This window comes from Sprattus sprattus (assembly GCF_963457725.1).
Source record: "Sprattus sprattus genome assembly, chromosome: 1".
Taxonomy (NCBI): Eukaryota; Metazoa; Chordata; class Actinopteri; order Clupeiformes; family Clupeidae; genus Sprattus; species Sprattus sprattus.
Genome location: NC_137920.1, coordinates 72,068,319 through 72,087,332, shown reverse-complemented (window position 1 = coordinate 72,087,332; position 19,014 = coordinate 72,068,319). Strand labels below are relative to the sequence as shown.

Here is a 19,014-nt window from a genome sequence, read left to right as displayed (position 1 = left end):
TGAGGATTTCCCCTTTTAGACCCTCCAGTAACACACTTGGCACCCAGGTCAACAGCATCCACTCTATTGCACAGAGCCCCATCTTAGCAAAACTACCACAACAGCAAAAACCCACACATAGCAATACAAAAAAGCAGGAAAACAGTCTCTTATATAAAAACAATAGAAGGCAAAAAATTATATTTCTTCCAATTTCTGTGCCATGCCTATTTTGAATTTTGTGAAAACAGTGTGTGTGTGTGTGTGTGTGTGTGTGTGTGTGTGTGTGTGTGTGTGTGTGTGTGTGTGTGTGTGAGTGTGTGTGTGAGTGTGTGTGTGTGTGTGTGTGTGTGTGTGTGTGTGTGTGTGTGTGTGTGCTAAATCAGAGGGGAATAAAGTGCATAGGGGTCAAACAGGCATTTGGGTCTCTTTACACAGGGGGCGGTCCTGGACTCCACAGTGGACTATGGGTAGGAAAAAAGAACCCACAGCTTTCGGGTCTCCAGGAGGAGGTGGGGGTGGAAGGGGGTTCAGAGGGATCAAGGCTGTGGCCCCTCATTTAACTGCAGGTACTTTACCCCACAGTGATTTCCACTGCATAGACAATGATGAATAATTATCATACTGATAATAGCATCATTAATAATAATAATAATAATAATGGCAATCTTAACAGTAATACAATAGTAGTATGTAGATAAGTAGGGTAGGTAGATTACAGGTGCTGTAGATTGTTATAAAAACTTGGCACGTTGTTCTAATGAAGAGTGAGGACTGGCGAGCCCGGTCCGGTCGAGCCGGGTCAGGCAGGTAGACAGGTAGAGATGTGACAGGCGTCCTGCCCAGAGCCTGGTTTGGAAGCAGCGTGTAGGGTATGAGGTGGGCTCACAGCAATCGAGCTCTTCTTTACTTCCCCTCTCTTCAGTGAGGCCTCTTCTCCCCTCTCGCCTCTCTCGTCTCGTCTCGTCTCCCCTCCGTGTGTCTTTCGCTTCTCTGGAGCTGGAGCTTCTCCTCGAATGACGCTTTACACTCGTCTGTCCCCTCATCCCTCTCTCTCTCCCTCTCTCCCTCTCTCTCTCTCGTGTGTGTCTCTTCTTAGACCTGGGTCTCCAGGCCCGTGAGTTTGGGGGTGAGGATCCGGGGAGTGACCCCGGAGTTGAGGTCCCTCTCAAACTCCAGCAGCTGGCCCATGAAGTTGAGGTTGGGCGAGACCACCGGCCGGCGGCCGCGCACGTACTTGTAGGCGTCCGTCATGGTCATGAGCGTGTGCTTCATCAGGTAGGCGATGACGATGGTGGCCGACCGGGACACACCTGCCTGGCAGTGGACAAGAACGCCACGGCCGCTCTGGTGCGCCTCCTCTGCAGAGAGGGATAGAGAGGAGGAGAGGGAGGAAGAGAAAGAGAAAGAGGGGGGAGCGAGCGAAAGATGGAGGGAGAGAAAAGAAGAAAGACAAAGATAGTATAGATAAGAGGGGGGTAAGAGAGAGACAGAGCAAAGTAGAAGGTAGAGGAGGACAGTGATGAGGACAGAGAGAGGGTGAGAGGGGGGGACAGAGAGGGTGAGAGAGAGAGGAAGAAGGAGAAAGAGTGGGGAGCGAGCGAAAGATGGAGGGAGAGAAAAGAAAGACAAAGATAGTATAGATAAGAGGGGGGTAAGAGAGAGACAGAGCAAAGTAGAAGGTAGAGGAGGACAGTGATGAGGACAGAGAGGGTGAGAGAGAGAGAACAAGAGGTAAGAAGTGAGACAGAGAAAGAGAGAATGATAAAAATAATCCTCATCAAACTCACAACAGATCTTTATTTTTAGTGTGACTCTTCTATTTCTGATGTGAGCACTGAGCTCCTCTGTTTGATCATGTCAGTGTGGTGTCTGCTTCACAAGCTCTCTCAGTGCGCAGAAGCTATTTTACACTCGTCTCACTGACAGCTCTGGATGTGTGTGTGTGTGTGTGTGTGTGTGTGTGTGTGTGTGTGTGTGTGTGTGTGCGCGCGTGCATGTGTGTGTGTGTGTTTGTGTGTCTTTGTCTCTGTGAGTGTGTGTGTGAGTGTGTGTTTGTGTGAGTGTGTGTTTATATTTGTGTGTGTGTGTAGAATGGCCAAGCATACTCTGAGACAGAGTCAGAAAAAAGAACGAGGGAGAGAGAGAAAGTAAAGACGAGTGCACAGGAGGAGAAGGAGGGAAGGAGAGGATCAGACGCTCTCCGTACAAAGAGTGAAAAAAAAAACACACATACACACACACACACACACACACACACACACACACACAAACTATCTGAAACACACTGCTGTTGCCCAAACTAATCCACATGAACAACCTCGCAACCACAGACACACACGGTCCGGCAAATATGCTCTACTGAACAACAAACAAATGCATCTGCTCAACATGGCCACACGAAACAAACACACACACACACACACACACAGTCACACACACACACACACACACACAGACACACACAGATACACACACACAGATATATATACAGAGACACAAACACACACACACACACACACTCACACACACACAGAGATACACACACACACTCCAATCTGAGAATACACGCTCTCACATCTGTTTGGATCCCTCATCTCACTCTCACCGATAAACTCGAACACCTCCTCGAAGTACTGCCGCAGGTTCTGCTTGCTGTTGTCGGTGGCGGGGAGCCTCTTGTAGCGCACCAGGCCGGTGTCCACGTGGTAGAGGGGCAGGTGGGTGGTGATGTTGACCACGTAGCTGATGTTGACCCGCAGGAGCAGGTCCAGGTCCTGGGCGTCACGCTCGTTGCCCAGGAAGAGGAAGGGCAAGATGGGGCTGATGACGGCATTCTCCACGTCGGGAGTCATCAGCGTCTCGTCCGACAGGGAGGCCGGGAGCGATGACGACAGGGGCAGAGTCAGGTGCACTACAGAGATGATGGAGAGAGAGAGAGAGAGAATACGAGAGAAAAGAGGGAAAGTGGGAGAGAGGAGGAGAGAAAGAGAGAGGAGAGAAAGGGAGAGAGAGGGGGGGGAGAAAGAGAGGGAGGTAGAGAGGATGAGAGAAACAGGATAAGAAAGGAAAGAAGAGAGAGAGAGAAAGGGATAGAGGAAGAGAGAGAGAAAGGGAAAGAAGAGAGAGAGGGACCGTGAAAATGGAGAGAAACAGAGAGAGCGAAATAAAGATGTGTGTTTAAGCAAAGGCTTTCTTAATCATGGCTGATGGAGAATACACCTCAAGCTGAGATATACTGAGTTTCAAAACGCAAAGGAGAGAGTGGGTGCACCAGAGGGAGATATGTGAAGGAGGTGTGTGTGTGTGAGTTTGTGTTAGTGGTGGGGGTGGAAGTTTATGCAAGTGTGTGCAAAAGTGCATTTGTATGCAAGTACATGGACGTATGCAGAGGCAGTATAAGTGTGTGTGTGTGTGTGTGTGTGTGTGTGTGTGTGTGTGTGTGTGTGTTTTGTTTGTGTGTATACAATATATGGTAGAAGGCTGTGTGTTTTTGGCACATGATTCTAGACGTGTATACTTAAATGTAAAACTGGAAAAACATGCATGTTTCAGTGTGTATGTGTGAACAAGTTGGCGTTCATATGGTGGTGCCTGCATGTACATGCATTCTTCTCTACACTCAACACAGCTGTGCTTGTGGGTCTGGTTGTGTATGTGTGCATAAATAAGTGTGTGTGTGTGTGTGTGTGTGTGTGTGTGTGTGTGCATGTACAAGTATATATGTGTGTGTGTGTGCGTGCGTGCGTGCGTGCACAAGTATATGCTTGTATCTGCATGAGCATGACTGAGCACTGAGGCGATAGATGATGGTTTAAAAATTAGAAGCTGTTTCCTCTCTCGCTCTCTCTCTCTCTCTTTCTGTCTCATCCCTCTCTCTCTCTGTCTCATCCCTCTCTCCCTCTCTCTGGCTCAAACTCGGAGTGTCCACCCGTCTGACAGCCTCTCTCTGCATTAATCTCTGAAGGTCTTTGCAGGCTTATATAATTGCACATATCCTCACTGGAGGGGACAAGCGCAGAACTTAAACAGGAAGAAAAAGGGAAAAGCTTTGAAAACTTCTGAAATCCCTCCCCCCCCACGTCATTTATTATTGATTCACTCTGAGGAGACATCCGACAAGAATGATGGGGTCGGGGGGTGGGGGGGGGTTACATAACAATAGAAATAAAGAATAAATCAGAAGCCATTTGAGCTTTGTCATTCAAATGAAAAGAGCTGTTTAATCTCCTACAGTTAGGGCTTGGAAAGGAAAAACCTGATTAGTAATTCTTATATTTTCATTTTTATCATATTCTTATATTATATTCACATTAATTCACACACACACACACACTCTCTCTCTCTCTCTCTCTCTCCCTCCCTCTCTCTGTCTCTCTTTGTGTCTATATCTCACACAATCCTGGCTACAATTAACTCCCACTTTCCAAAAGCTATTAAGAAAAAAATCAACACATATTAAGCCGCCACAGAAAATTAGTGGGGAACAGGAAGAACGCTCATTCCGAGCAGCAAAAAAAAAAAAATGAAATAACAACAAGGACCAAAAAGTGTCGAGTGGATCTTGTGAGATTAGAGTCAGGCCTCCTATTGGCAGCTTCACTGATGTTTATGACATCACAGCTCTGTTTGTCTCTCCTGACTGACCTTGGCAGGTATTTTATCTAAAAAAACAGAAGCACTTAATCTTAGGACTACCGTATTAGCCACTCACAAACCTTAAAGAAGGTCTTAAAGAAGTACTGGTAGTGGCCATGATGTTCATTACTGATGCCACATTAATATACGTATGTCTATGTAGAACATGGTCTATACATAGAAGAAGAGTCTCTGGCTGAAAAATAACATTAAACTGAGATCAATACAAAACATTTGGACGATTTTAAACAGGGACCACACTGGTCTATGTGTGCTAACACTGCATACGCTGGTCTATGTGTGCCATCACTGCAGACATTTGGGCTTGTACTTTTTGTGTGCGTGTCTGGTGTTAACATGGCCCCTGAGCATAGGCACATAACAGCAGAGAATTCTTCACTGTGCTCTTTGATTGGGCTCCAGTCTGTGTGGACCAATTAATGCTAAATCAAAGCCTATATCCCTGCCTCCGAGAATGTAGCCCGCTGCGGTTAATAAACGAAGCTTTATGGTCACTCCAGCAATTCTGTTCAAGCTCCAATGTCTGACTCCACAAGCTTAATTAGCAATGTGACTCAGGAGCAAACAGCCAGGCCTATTAAAATGATGGCGTTTACTACGCACTCAAAACCCGGCTAAAACAACACAAATTAGTCCCACGGGTGTCCCCTTTTATCTTACTAATATATGCTTTCAACATCAGCTATTGGAGATTAGAGACAGAAGGAGGATTCAACTGCTATGCATTAAACGGCTATGCACTCAATTATATTTAGCCTACCATATACTAGGCCAGTCGATTATGAAGACAAAACTAGTGTTACCATTACCATTTCCATGTGGGCTTAAACAAGGGCTTTGTCTGAACCCAATTATCATGGCACAACAAGCAGCCTCCTGAGAACACAGCGCATGGCATTTATCAAGTGTAGGTTGGAACGAGAAACTGCGAAAAAGTGCAGGCCCAAACACATCACAGAAATCTGTAAATGGATTGTGTTCAGGTACAAGGGCAGTGCCTGGCATTTGGATGTAGTGCACTTCCACGAGTTGCTAATTAATCTAAAGGATTGCTTATGTATGTAAGTAATTTCCTGTTACCTATGGTTACCTATACTTTTTGTTTTGTCCAACTGTTGCTTGACAACTGACACATCTACTCTCTTTAGTCTCTCTTTGTATCATATCACTCATCACAGATCAGTAATTAACCTTAAACAAAGGTCTGTAAAGAGACTGAGATGATTGTGTTGATTAGTTTAGGTTCTGTGTTTCCCCTTTTATGGCTCATTACTGATTTCATATAGGCCCACACATAATCAAATCCTGCTTGAGAGTCACATGAAGAACTGCTTTCTCTCCATCAGGTAGTTGTTTTGCTCGTAATGCGCCTGTGAGATATCTGATATCCTCTTGTGTTCGCTGTTTACTGGGCACGTGATCTTAGCCCTACTTTAGCGGTGCACCGGTCATCCGTGCTGCAGCTGGCACGCATCGATCGATATGAACCTCTGTTATGAAAGTCGAAACGGGAATTATGTTTTTTTTTCTTTCTTCTGGGACACCAGACACCACCGTCGAGCCTTCTGAATTCAATGTATCACTGACTAAAGGAAGGTACCCACTTTACAACCCCAGTGAAATACTGATGAAGGCGCCTCTTTGTTTTGGGTGTTGCTAAGTATCGTGTATTAGTATGGTGGTTGTGCTGCACGCTGTTCTGGTATAATACATAGGCTGCACTGCAAAAAATGCTTTTCTAACCTAGTGTTATTACTCTTATATTGAGATGAAAAATCTAGTTGGTCTTGTTTCTAGCTAAATTGTACTTACCTAGTGCTTTCTTGGTAAGGTTATTTTTACCTATTTCAAGCAAATATTACTTATTTTAAGAAATCTTAACAAGCCAAATTTGCTTAACGCACTGGCAGCCAAATTTGCTTGTTTTAAGCAAAACCCTGCTTAAATATGTAATTATTTGTCTTAAATCTAGAGGGGCATTTTTTGCAGTTGTTGGACATAATTACTTGCATGTGACATTAAGAGGTCTGGCCTGCTGTGTGAGGCCCTCAACCAATAGCACAGGGAATTTAACATCTTCCCCTGTGTTTAGCTAAAAAACAAACGTTTCCTAATACAAAAGAAGGTTGGATTTAAGGGAGCGGAGAAGGTACTCTGCTCTTTAAACGTCCAGCCTACAGCACATTCCAGGCACGCTTTTCACAACAGGTTGATTTCAAATGCCAAAGATTGCTCTTTTGGGAGGCTTCAGGGCTTTGTTTTATTGGCTAATTTTACTATGCAAATAAAATCAAATGGACCCAGTTGAAGACAAGAAACAAGAGAGACAAGCACTGAATACCACCCTCATTACAGTGTGACAGGCATAGATATAAACACACTGATAATACAGCCCTCTATAACAGGCATAAATATCTACAGACTAATAATGTTGCTATCTAAATATCTGCACACCAATAATGTTTCTATGTATAATAGAAATAAATATACACACCCTTATTATGTTGCTATCTATAACAGATGCAGGAACAACAGAGTTGTTGGAAACTTCTACAGTTCAGAGCACTGTAAGCGTGAACATAACTCATTTAGTGTCTGTGAGAGACATTAGGAACCAGGGAGAGTGAGAAATAGAAGGGGAAGGTGAAAAAACTCAATGATAAAAGATAATAAAGACAGATACTAAAAGAGACAGTAAAGGGCAGGCCACACTAAGCCGATTTTCATACTTTTGCGGAAAATAACTTGACAAACTGGCCTCCCGGCCAGATAAATCTGCCATTTGGAGCGTTGCTTTCCGTCAAGGTTAGAATCCCCTCTCCAGAGTGGGAAGGTTGCAATCTTCCCTGCTATCAGGGCCTGTCTGGCCGCAAATCGGGTTTGAATCCGCGAATCTGATGACGTAATTATCCCACGTGAACGCTGGAAGCTGTCAAGTAGTCACGTACATCTTCCCAATCGCAATAAAAACAAAAAAATGTAAGTCTTCTGTTCTGTTTATGGCTGGCAAACAACGATCTAAGAAGGGCACGTTTTATTCACTGAGTTACCAAAGCAGTCTTCTTTATGGGGACTAATTTACACTGCACTGAATTACACAACTAATATTACCAGATACATATAATAGTGGACATTACACTAGGCAACATGGATCTCATTCATATCTCATCCAGTCGAAATCTTAGCAGGATTGAACACATCTTTATTACAGCGTATCAACATAAGAACAGCACATAGCTAAATCTCCGCTTAGCGTGCTAATCACTACTAATAGCACTAGAAGGTAGCCCAAAATGTGGTATTTAATACACACGATCTATCACAGTAGCAACTTCATGAAAACCCTTACTTTCATTAGGTATGCACATAATGCATCACATACAGGTCGAACAATGATGATTTAAGCATAGGAAATGTATAAGGCACAGTATGGTCAACTACTTGGCGACAAACTGAACTGTCTGCACCAAATTAACTAGTTGTAACTTGTCGTCTTCTTCTACGAGTCTCCTTCTCCATTTCCGGTAGCACCCTTCACAGCGCCACCAACAGGCCTTGCATATGTACTACAGCATATTCACCAGTTTCAATGGGTGTGTGTGGCCGTAGAACAGCGCAGCACAGCTTTGTCTGGCAGCGATTGACTAAACCCGAATACGTTCCGGAAAGAATGAAAATCGGCTTAGTGTGGCCTTCGCCTAGAGGGACCGTCAGCGGAAGTGGAAAAGAGAGATACAGTGAGAGAGAGCAGAGAGGTCACTGGAAAAGACATAGAAGAGAAAATGGAGTGACTGTGAGAGAAAGGGAGAGTAAGAGAGAGAGAGGGAGAGAGAGAGAGGGAGAGCGAGAAAAGGGATGAAAAAAAGAAACAAAGACTTTCGATTTTCCTTACCTCTCCCGTTCTCCTCGTCCTGCTCTCGGTTGAGGGAGTTGAGGACCAGGTGGAGGGACTGAGCGGAGGGGAGCGAGTGCCCCCCCTCTCTGTCTCTCTGCCGGGGTTTGGGCTTGATCAGGGTTCCCTGGGCTGAGGGCGGGGGGGAGAAGGAGGGGGGTGACTGTGGGGCGGAGGAGGGGGGCCGAGGGGAGGGTGAGCGCGGGATGATCTCGTCGTCCAGGCCGTTGGCGTCTCCGGTGTTCCACAGGCGCTTCAGCGAGTCCCGTCCCGAGTCTCTGCTCCCGGCCCCTCCCGATCCAATGAAGTCCAGAACCGCGCTTTTGCTCTGCTGCAGACGGCGCCGGCCCGCGTGGTCCGTCAGCTGTGAGCGTGTGAACTCCAGAAGATTCCGGCAGTCCAGGATGACGGGGTTGTTTCCGTGACTACCGTTCTGCTCGTGCCCCATGGAGCCCGGGCCCATGTGCTGGTGGTTGCCCTGCGCCTTCGAGCGCGTCATCTTCTTCGCCAGTTCCTCTGGCCAGATGGTCCGTACGCTGTAGTCGTCATCGTCATGGCTACCGGCAGCGTAGCCTCCTCGGCCGGAGCCCTGCAGCGGCTGCTGCTGCTTGCCTCGGTGGGGGTTAAAGGTGACGACGATGGGGTCACTGCTGCAGTAGGAGCAGGTGGAGCTGGCCGTCTGGCTGGCCTTGGGGTTGCAGCCGCTCACGCAGCTCTGGAGGGCACGCAGCGGCGCAGACGACGACAGCGGCGCGCACGGCAGACACCCGCCCACTAGCTTCTTCCGGAAGGCAGCGGGGCTCTCGTAGCCACCTGCCGTCTCACTGGAGCAGGACGCGCAGCCACCAAGCGGGCGTAGCAACCCCGCACGGCACTCAGACACCGTGCTGTTGGACGAGGACGTGTTGGTGGTGGAGGCCGTGGACAGGCAGCCGCCCAGCGTCCTCAACCCCATGTTGGCAGCGCCGCCGTGGGCAGCGCCCGCTGATCCTCCTGGGCCGTGGGGTCTGGAGAAGGATGAGGACGGGCTGTCGGTGGAGTGGCCGTGTCCGTGGCCGTGACCGTGTCCGTGTCCGTGACCGTGTCCGTGTCCGTGACCGTGACTGTGACCTCGGCTGCCCCTGCAGCGCACTAGCCTCCAGCAGCCGCAGCTGAAGGGGTGTGAGAGGTCGATGGTGCAGGTGTGGTCAGGGCTGGGGAAGCCTTCTCTGGAGGAGGGGCTGGGGGAGAGCGCTGGGAAGCCGTGGAGCTGGAGCGCAGGAGGGAAGCGGTGGTGGTGGTGGTGGTGCTGGTGCTGGTGCTGGTGGTGGTCCCGGGAGCGGGTGGGCCGGGGCTGGAGCTGGGGCTGGGGGAAGGGGGTGGAGGAGGTGGTGGGGGCAGGGGTGTCACGGGAGTGAGCGGAGGAATAGGAGGAGGGTAGGAGGGGTGGGGCGTGAGGAGGAGGAGGAGGGGGGTAGTGGGAGTTTAGGAGCGAGGCATGGGGAGTCGGGGACGAGACATGGTGGCGGGGCAGGCTGTGGGGGTTGGGTGTCTGATGCACCGGGCCCAGTTTGGTGTTCTCCTTGTTGCCGTTGGAGATCGGGGCACGGTCGCCGCGGGAGCCGGAGCCGGAGTAGCCGTTACTGGTGACGTGTGCCTCGCGCTCCTTCCTGGGCTTGGACTGCTGTTGACGCTGCGCTGGGACGAACTCTAGATTCCCTCCCGGGGAGACGGACAGGTGGTTCTGGTGGAAGTTCTGGACAGCACCCCCTTTCCCGAGGGAGCTGCCGCCACCCCCACCACTCCTCCGCTCGGCCTGGACAGGGTCGAGGTGCAAGGAGACCTTCCGTCCTCGGCTGTTTTGGACGCTCCCTCCGCGTGTGGGACTACTGCCGCGGCCCTTATCCGTGGAGTTGCCCCCGCTGCCGCCTCTTCCTCCTTTGTCCAAGGTCAGGTGGATGTCGATGGTATGTGTGTGCTTGTGGGGTCTCGGCCCGAGTGTGACCGTTCCGTTGCTATGGCAATGGCTAAGCACTCGGTCGACGCCTCCGCTGCTGTTCTCCAAGCCTGCCCCTCGCTCTCCGCGGACTTTCTGTGATCGGGACCGCCGCTTGCATTCCAGAGAAGCACCGCCGGCAGTGGGGGGGTGCGGGTGGATGCGGGCCTGGGGAAGGGGGTGTTGGGATTGGGGATTGTACCTGGGGGTGTTGCTGCTGTGCTGAGAGGGGGCGGTTCGGGGGGAGGCCGCGCGAAGGGCCAAACTTTTGGGGCGCTGAATAACCACTATCCGCTCGTCAAGAGGCAGCGGAGGCATCTGGGGCTAGGCAGAGCTGTGAGTGTGTGTGTGTGTGTGTGTGTGTGTGTGTGTGTGTGTGTGTGTGTGTGTGTGTGTGTGTGTGTGTGTGTGTTTGTGTATGAGAGAGAAAGAGAAAGAGAGAGAGAGTATGTGTGCGTGTATGTGTGTGTGTGAGAGAGAGAGTATGTGTGTGTGTGAGAGATAGAGATAGGAAGAGAAAGGAATAATATTTGTGTGGGTTTACGAAAGGTGAAAAAGAGAAAGAGAAAAGAAAAATGTCAGTTAGAATCACATGCTGTGCCATAACATGATGTATTACCAAGAGAAACAAAAACACATGGTAGATCCACATCACATTGAAGGGTTAGACAGGGTTAAAAATCTTTAGTCCATTAGTCACCACACACATATTATTAATACACATGTTATTCACACATATCATTAACACACACATGATTAACACACACATTATTAATACACACGTTATTAACACATTGTGATGAGCAAAGCACAGAAGCAGACTTCTGTTAGTCATCCACAACCCTCCTGTTAATGTCACACCAGAGGGGCGTTACTGGGGTTACATGGGAGAGTCAAACAGTACACACACAACACACGCACACACTGAACACACAACACACACACACACACAACACACACACTGCCACACCTGACACTCCATCAGGAAGCAAAACGACTCTGCTCTGATCACAACATAACTGAAAGCCAATAGCTGCTGATCTGGCACAGATATGGTCCTGATCTGGCACCAATGTGGCCCTGGTTGAGCACAGATATGGTCCTGATCTGGCACCAATGTGGCCCTGGTTGAGCACAGATATGGTCCTGATCTGGCACCAACGTAGCCCTGGTTGAGCACAGATATGGTCCTGATCTGGCACCAATGCGGCCCTGGTTTAGCACAAATATGGCTCTGATTTGGCTAAAATGTGGCCCTAGTTTGGCACAGATATGGCTCTGCTCTGGTGCTGGTCCATGCAGTGCCAGATCAGGGGTTAGATGAGGGCCAGATTGGGGCAGATCGGATCCAGCATCAGAGGTTATTTTGGCAGCCTCTTCCGAGTGAAGAAGTAGTACCCTTAGCCTTCCAGCATCAGACATAGGGGAAGGGGGGGGGGCAACAACATCTATACACTATCAATACAATCATAAACACAGACACACAAACACACACATTCACACACACACACACACATACACACACACACACACACACACACACACACACACACACACACACACACACACACACACACACACACACACACACACACACACACACACACACACTCACACACACTCACACACACACAGTAATTCTGGACAAGGGAACCATGGGGAGAGGTGAGGGGGAAAGAGGAGTTAGAATGGGAAAAGTCCTGATGCTTTCAAAGCTCTTCTGACTGTGATTATTAAGTGTAGCCTAATCCCAAACACCCAAAGGCATGGGCAGGAAACAGGAGGAAGCGTCTTAGGGAGCGAAGAGCAGCAATAAAGTAGAGAGACAGAGGGGGGGGGGGACAAAACCTGACATTTTTGGATAGGACAGAGTCTTTAACAGGGGTGCATGCAAAAGTAACACCCAAACTCTCTCTCACACACACACACAAACACACACACAGCGCCAACAACAGCAGCACGCCATGCTCTTGTGAGTGCATGCATACATCCACGCACTGGGGCTGGTGTTGGTGTCTTCATCCTGACTGGTTAGCGGGCTGGCCTGTGTCGCCTAGGCAGAGGGGGGTGGGGGGTTACAATGACCCAGATTTGTCATGGTGCAAATCAACATCACTCCCATCAGAGTGTTTCACACTACAAACACTTAATCAGCAAGATATTTCTCTCTCTCTCTCTCTCTCTCTCTCTCACACAAACACACACACACACACATGATCGTTCACACACTCATTTCCTCTTCTACAATTACACATTTATACTCACCCACTTTATACTCCCGTTGTCGACACTCTCACTCATACACACAAACTCTCTCTCTCTCTCTCTCTCTCTCACACACACACACACACACACACACACACACACACACACACACACACACACAGAGACATACAATCACAAACAAAGTAGTAATGGTTTCGTCCATCCCATAAACACAGACGCCTGCATCAGCAGAGGATCCCATCCGCCTCTGACTATTAGTATCATCCCTTCATTTCATCAGCACAACCCCCTCTCCCCCAGCGAACACTACTGAGCCAGCCTCAGATACAGGGCAGACAGACAGACAGCCCAACCATGAGTACTGAACCAGCCTCAGATACAGGGCAGACAGACAGACAGCCCAACCATGAGTACTGGAACAGCCTCAGATACAGGGCAGGGACAGACAGCACAACCATGACAACTGGACCAGCCTCAGAGACAGGGCAGGGACAGACAGCCCAGGACACCAGCACATGGAGCCACACAGGAAAGGCCCAGAGAAATCAGAAATGGTTTATGGATGGATAGTGAGGTGCATTTGGACTGAGTTTGTTTGGGTGGTTCAGTAGTATGGTTGTGGTTATGAGGCCTGTTGGGCTTTTGCGGGAAGCAGCGATGGCTGTCTGAGTTATAGTCGTTCTGAAGAATGGTAGAATATAGAATTCTGATAATCCTTGTTGAATAATTCGCTGTAGGATGCTCATCTCAGACGGCCGTTTAACGCTCTGTCTGGAACACTTCTAAATTCTCTCTCCTCATTCAGCTACGTCAGAATCTACTGAAGCAGCAGTCGGGCTCTTTTCCTCCTCTTGGTCTCCGTTCATTCGCGAAGAGATTGAATGCTGTTTGTCAGCATTCAAATAAATCCACCGCTTTGCACTACGAGACGCTGGTTTTCTTGGTCCTTAAAATTTAAGATGCATAAACGCCGTTTAAAATTCTTCTCAATAATCAAAGAGGAAGCCCCTAAGTTAAAAAAAAAAAAAAGGTGAAATCATAAGACCCTGAAATTATTTCGCGCACCGTCACACATGATTACGTTCATGGTCCCACTCTCGGTCGGTGTGTGTCACTGGCGGCAAATAAGCAGCAGTCGCCTCTCATCTCGCTGAGCCTTAATCATGACTGCCTCTTTGATCTTAGCACTAGCCTACTAAAATTACCCCTCGAACAGTTAGCTGCGCAAAGTCTAAAGGAGTGTGTCTATTTGAAAACTTCAGTTTCAACACTGCCTTACCCAATGCCATTTCAGGGCCCAAATTCAGCCCAGCATTTCCAAGTTGCCTACGTCTCGGGCGATTCAAAACCATGTTCATATGTATATGAGGGACGTAAAGAGCATCGTTGTCATCTACTTGTGACCTAGGCATTTTATAAACAAAATGTTCTTATCCCTTCGCTCTGATATTTTTCACCTGCGTTATTGACGCGTCATGTTGGGCCCTTGAACACCATCCAGGAGCCGAAGACATTCACCTTGCCTGAAACAAGGAGCCTAAAGGAGCGCATGCGGTAGGACACGCACCTCTATTTACACATTTCAAAGTTAAAACGCCGTCCCTGGGTCTATGCCAAATAATGACGCATAAAAACTAGGCTTTAACATAACATTGCGCTCAGAAACAAGCAACTCAATGCAGTGTTCAAAAGGGTCTGTATAGTTCCAAGTCAAAACAGGCCTAACACCTGGACCACGACCTGTAGCACCCTGGGCATTATGAAGAGCGAATCATCCCAGTGTCATCTCAAGACAGTATCAGTGTTTTTTCAGAACCGGACGAATCATAGTCCTTTCGTCATGTGTTTGTTTTAGAGCCACAGGATTGAATTCGATTTTTTAATCATCACACCCGGTCAGATTCATGCCGAGAGCGAAAACGGCAGGACTGGATTGGTTAGTGCTGATTTAACATGAATGGTCAACACGCAGGACATCAAATGGGACATGCAGAGTCGGGGTGAAACTGCTGAAGTAGAAAGATCGCTCTTTGTCTGCTTGCTTGTTCGCACGTCAGTTGTCAGTTGACAAAAATATGTTGTTTTCCCAAGTCACGCTGTCAAGCTCTATGGCCCAGCGCGTTGGCAGAGCTTGGCCCGTCAGCACGAGGGACTGTGAAAGCCTGTCATATCACTATCATCCCGATGGTTTGTACGAATAAATAATAGATCATATTTGCCCTGCAGAGAATTTTACCCAAGAGGTTTCTAGTGGATGAGGTAACCTACTACGGCTTACAGTGGAATAGATAATGCCAGCCATTGTCTTTAAAAAATAATGAAGATACATCTGTCGCCGCTGAGAGAGACACCACCACACAGTAACCAAGCTAAATAGCCTCCATTCTCCAGGAAAACAGACAAACAAAAAATTCGGAATTATAGATTGTGATGATCCAGGCCTACAATAAGCGCAATGGCGCGTGTGTGCGCTTCAGGGAATTGGTGACACATCGTGCCAGACCATCGTAAAAGAACGACCCTGTATAGCAAAATAAAAAAAACATGTTGCTCGATTCATCATGTATAGAGCCTATTGCATTCTGATAAACTAACAATGGCTAATTTAAAGTCAGAATTAAGGAAAAATACTCACGTTATAATAGGTATTTCCGTTGTATCGTCATGCTATTTGTTTATTCCGATGCTGGCGTTTAGTAGCGGCGACGATTCCGCACAATTGCTGCGGGAAGCATTTGTATGCTGTGTATTCTTACATTCTGCCAGTATGAATAGGACAGGGCTATATGTAAGAGATCCATTCCCTGTGTTTTCGCGTCATCGTTGTTTACACCGGTCCAGGAATACACGACAAGTGGGAGCCTTATTCCTACAAACCAAACAAAATAAAACGAACACCTTGGCCCCCCCGGTCGATAAAATGGTCAAGCTCCCACAATGTCGGTACCAACGCGTGTCAATGTGCGCTTGTGTATGAATTGCGTGTGAGAGAGAAGCGGGAGGGGGAGGGGACTAAATGAAGGTGGAGTTTGTACAGTGGATGACATCATCCCAAACCAATGGCAATCAAAATGCTATGAAGTGAGCCAGCAAATTAGGTTTCGAATGGAGCACGTGTGCAGAGTATAATAGAAGCCAGCGGAATATAAGAAGAATAGTGACAAGTGCCGTACACATTATTTGACGAGCCTGCGTGGTACCTTACCCTGCACACAAATAACACATAAAAAGCCTACAACTTGTGCTACGTAGCCTATTAATTAATTTGGTAATTTCTCCTTAAATGCCTCAGTTGTCTGGTTGGCAAGCCTATAGTAGGCGTGCAGAGTAGCTAATGCCAACCTATTTTTAGAGCCAATTTTAGCACGGTTCATAGCCCACTGACACACAGGTCATGTGACCCAAGTGATGTTCATTATAGGCTATAAATGCAAGAGAGAATAGACGCCGCGTGGGCCAGCATAGATGGACAGTGGTTTGTCTGGGAATCGTGGCAGTTGACTGAATTGAACACATGCAGAAAAACGTCCCTAAATAAATAAAATGATATAAACTCTTGGAGAAACAACATATACCTAAAGTGTGTGTGTGTGTGTGTGTGTTTAGGGGGGTCCCACCATCGGTGTCATTTATGAATGGCCTGACGTCATGTCATATGTCACTTCTCAAAAAGCAGACCCCCACATTAAACCATGGTCATCCAATGTTGGTTGCTGACCCAGTGAAACGATTTATTTACAAAAACAATGTTTATAGTACATTCAAATAATATAGCTGAAAAACGAAACATGAAACAACTTAAACCTTCCAGATGTCTCTACAGGATATCCAAGGCTGGGTTTATTGAGTCACATTTGTGCTTAAATAGGGATTATTATGTATAACTAAGAGTTATTGCATTCCTATGAGATCTTTCATTCAGATAGGTTATATTCATTTTCGAAGAGATGCTTGGTATGAATTTAAAAAAAAACACAGGCCTTATTTTATGGTATGCGTAGGCTAGCAATTATTTCTAATTCGATTGTTGTTGTAGAGACAATATTGTTGAGGAACAAGACTCTGCTTTGTTTATGGTGTCCATAACACACTCACAATCACGTAATTTAACACTGACTTTGCTAGATTCGTTGTACAATAGTGATTGAACTACTAAATAGTGCCAATAGGTGGCAGCAAAACCTCGACTGGATTTATACAGAAGCGAGTTCGTGTCATAATTTAAATTCACTGCAAGTGAACACTCACAATCCCAGCACGTACATAAAGACTGTATAAGCATGTGCCACAATTTGAGATAAAACTTAAAACGGAAAGTGAAATAAACTGAACATTAAGACGACAAGTGTGGTAGAGGCTACATATAGTCGAGCCTCATGACAGAGTTTTGCCATACTGATGGACATGCCGAGATGATGTTATAATTGATATCAAGGACATTCTTGGGGAACCACACATTCTTCAATCATTTGTAAATGTGCCTATTATACTGACCAACATTAGTCTATAACATGAGGACAAGTATGCCAGTATGCTTTATCTAGAAATTCCTCAGGAACAGCTGTGGTCAGCGAATTATATATTTATTTATCCAGCCAGCGTGCTTCAGATGGAAATGCTGCAGTGGTGCTGTGATATAAATATCTCTCCTTTAGAGATCTGAGTCCTCTAGACCTACTTAGTTTTACTTACCAAGATCTGTCCGACTCCTCCAGAACTCACACCAGACCAGCTGCAAACCCATGCCGGGTCCAGACCAAATCCGGGTAGGTCCACTGCATTATCATACACTATGCAAGAGGTGAGACCTAACATTTTGAGGCTACCGACATGAGGCTACTGTCTACCATTGGGGCTAGATCAGTGGTGTAGTCCAGGGTATACGCAGGTATACGGAGTATACCCACTTTTTTTTCAGTCAGCATTGCGTATACCCACTTTATCCTGTGCTGTATCGGCTGCTTAAGAAAAAGTAAGAGTATACCCACTTCTCCAGGGACCACTACACCACTGGGCTAGATGAAAAGGAGGTGTGCTGAGGGTGTTGATCAGAGTGAATGCTACAGTAAGATGGAAGCTGCAGAGTATCACTGCAGCACACCAAGAAGATGACTGTGCTCAGCATGTCAATGCACAAAAAGACAAGTCTGAATGTATCTTAGAAATAATCTCCTCCATGACTGCTTCATGGAAACTGTGTTGTATTTGAAATATGATACTAGCGCAACCCATATGCTGGATATGACAGGCGACCACTTTGTTTAGCCTGTCACACTGTCACATGGCCCATGTAAACACACAACTTCATGCACTGTTACTTATGAAGGTAATGCATGTGTCTTTATGGCCGATTATGTTTGATATTATCTTCAGGATCACAACCAAGTCTCTCTCTCTTTTTGTTTTATCGGTCATTCATGTTTCCTCTGATCACATGACTTCACAAGGACATAAGGATATCACTATCAGTTTCTGCTCTAATTCAAACTGGGCCTTTGTCATGGGGAAGTTAACCTGATGAAGACAGGAGTGTGGAAAGGTTTCAAATGAAGAAGTTTTGTAAGCAAAACACAGTCTTAATATTAGTATTATAATTTGTTTTACTAGTTTACCTTTGTTTCTGTTCCTTTATCCCTGGCCCTTTCTTGGATTGGATGTGCACACCGTTTTGTAGTTGATTCAGCACAACATTGTTCACCATACTGGAGAATAATATCCTACATAAGTAGGTAATTTTGCAAACAAAGCTGAGGTACATAATAACACTCTTTAAACGTGACATCTGACAACTTTTCCACATATCTTCCCTTGTAAAACTCTAAGTAGGATATTAAAGTCTTAGTATATTAAAGCCTGGTCAAACAAAAGAGCCCCATTCTGCACTGACTGTATTTTTTATTAAGACGTTTGGAACAACATAAATAAATAATCATAACATTTGAAATGATAGAATTATAAAAACAAATAAAGAAGAGAATAGAATAAGTCCTATGCTAAGAAAAACACACACACAAACAAAGTGTGGTTTCTTTGGTTACATTTCGTAGTGCGACTGATTCTACTTATTGCATTAGTAGGCTACTGTCCAAAGTTACAGGTGTCATGCGCTTTTTGATAGATTCCCCTGCTCCGCCTGATGTGGATTTAACTCGAGGTGAGGAGACCTGAGGTGAGGTCAACCTACCCCCTCCGCCCTCTAGTTCATCTGAGTGGGATACATTCCTGGGCAGTTGCCGGGCGGCCAGGTCAACCGAGAATCAGGGCACCCAATCCGACATGGAGC

The 19,014-nt window shown here is 46.8% G+C and overlaps 1 protein-coding gene across 1 annotated transcript; it reads right to left on the bottom strand.

Annotated features, from left to right (window-relative positions):
* Positions 1–1,065: 1,065 nt before the first annotated feature.
* Positions 1,066–9,485, bottom strand: LOC308363470 (dual specificity protein phosphatase 10; the record flags this gene model as incomplete). The annotated part of the gene is made up of 3 exons (XM_080836277.1): positions 1,066–1,340; positions 2,588–2,893; positions 8,531–9,485. 3 exons carry the CDS (start codon positions 9,483–9,485, stop codon positions 1,075–1,077), a joined length of 1,527 nt encoding a protein of 508 aa, XP_080692403.1. The 3' UTR covers positions 1,066–1,074.
* Between the last annotated feature and the right edge of the window lie 9,529 nt (positions 9,486–19,014).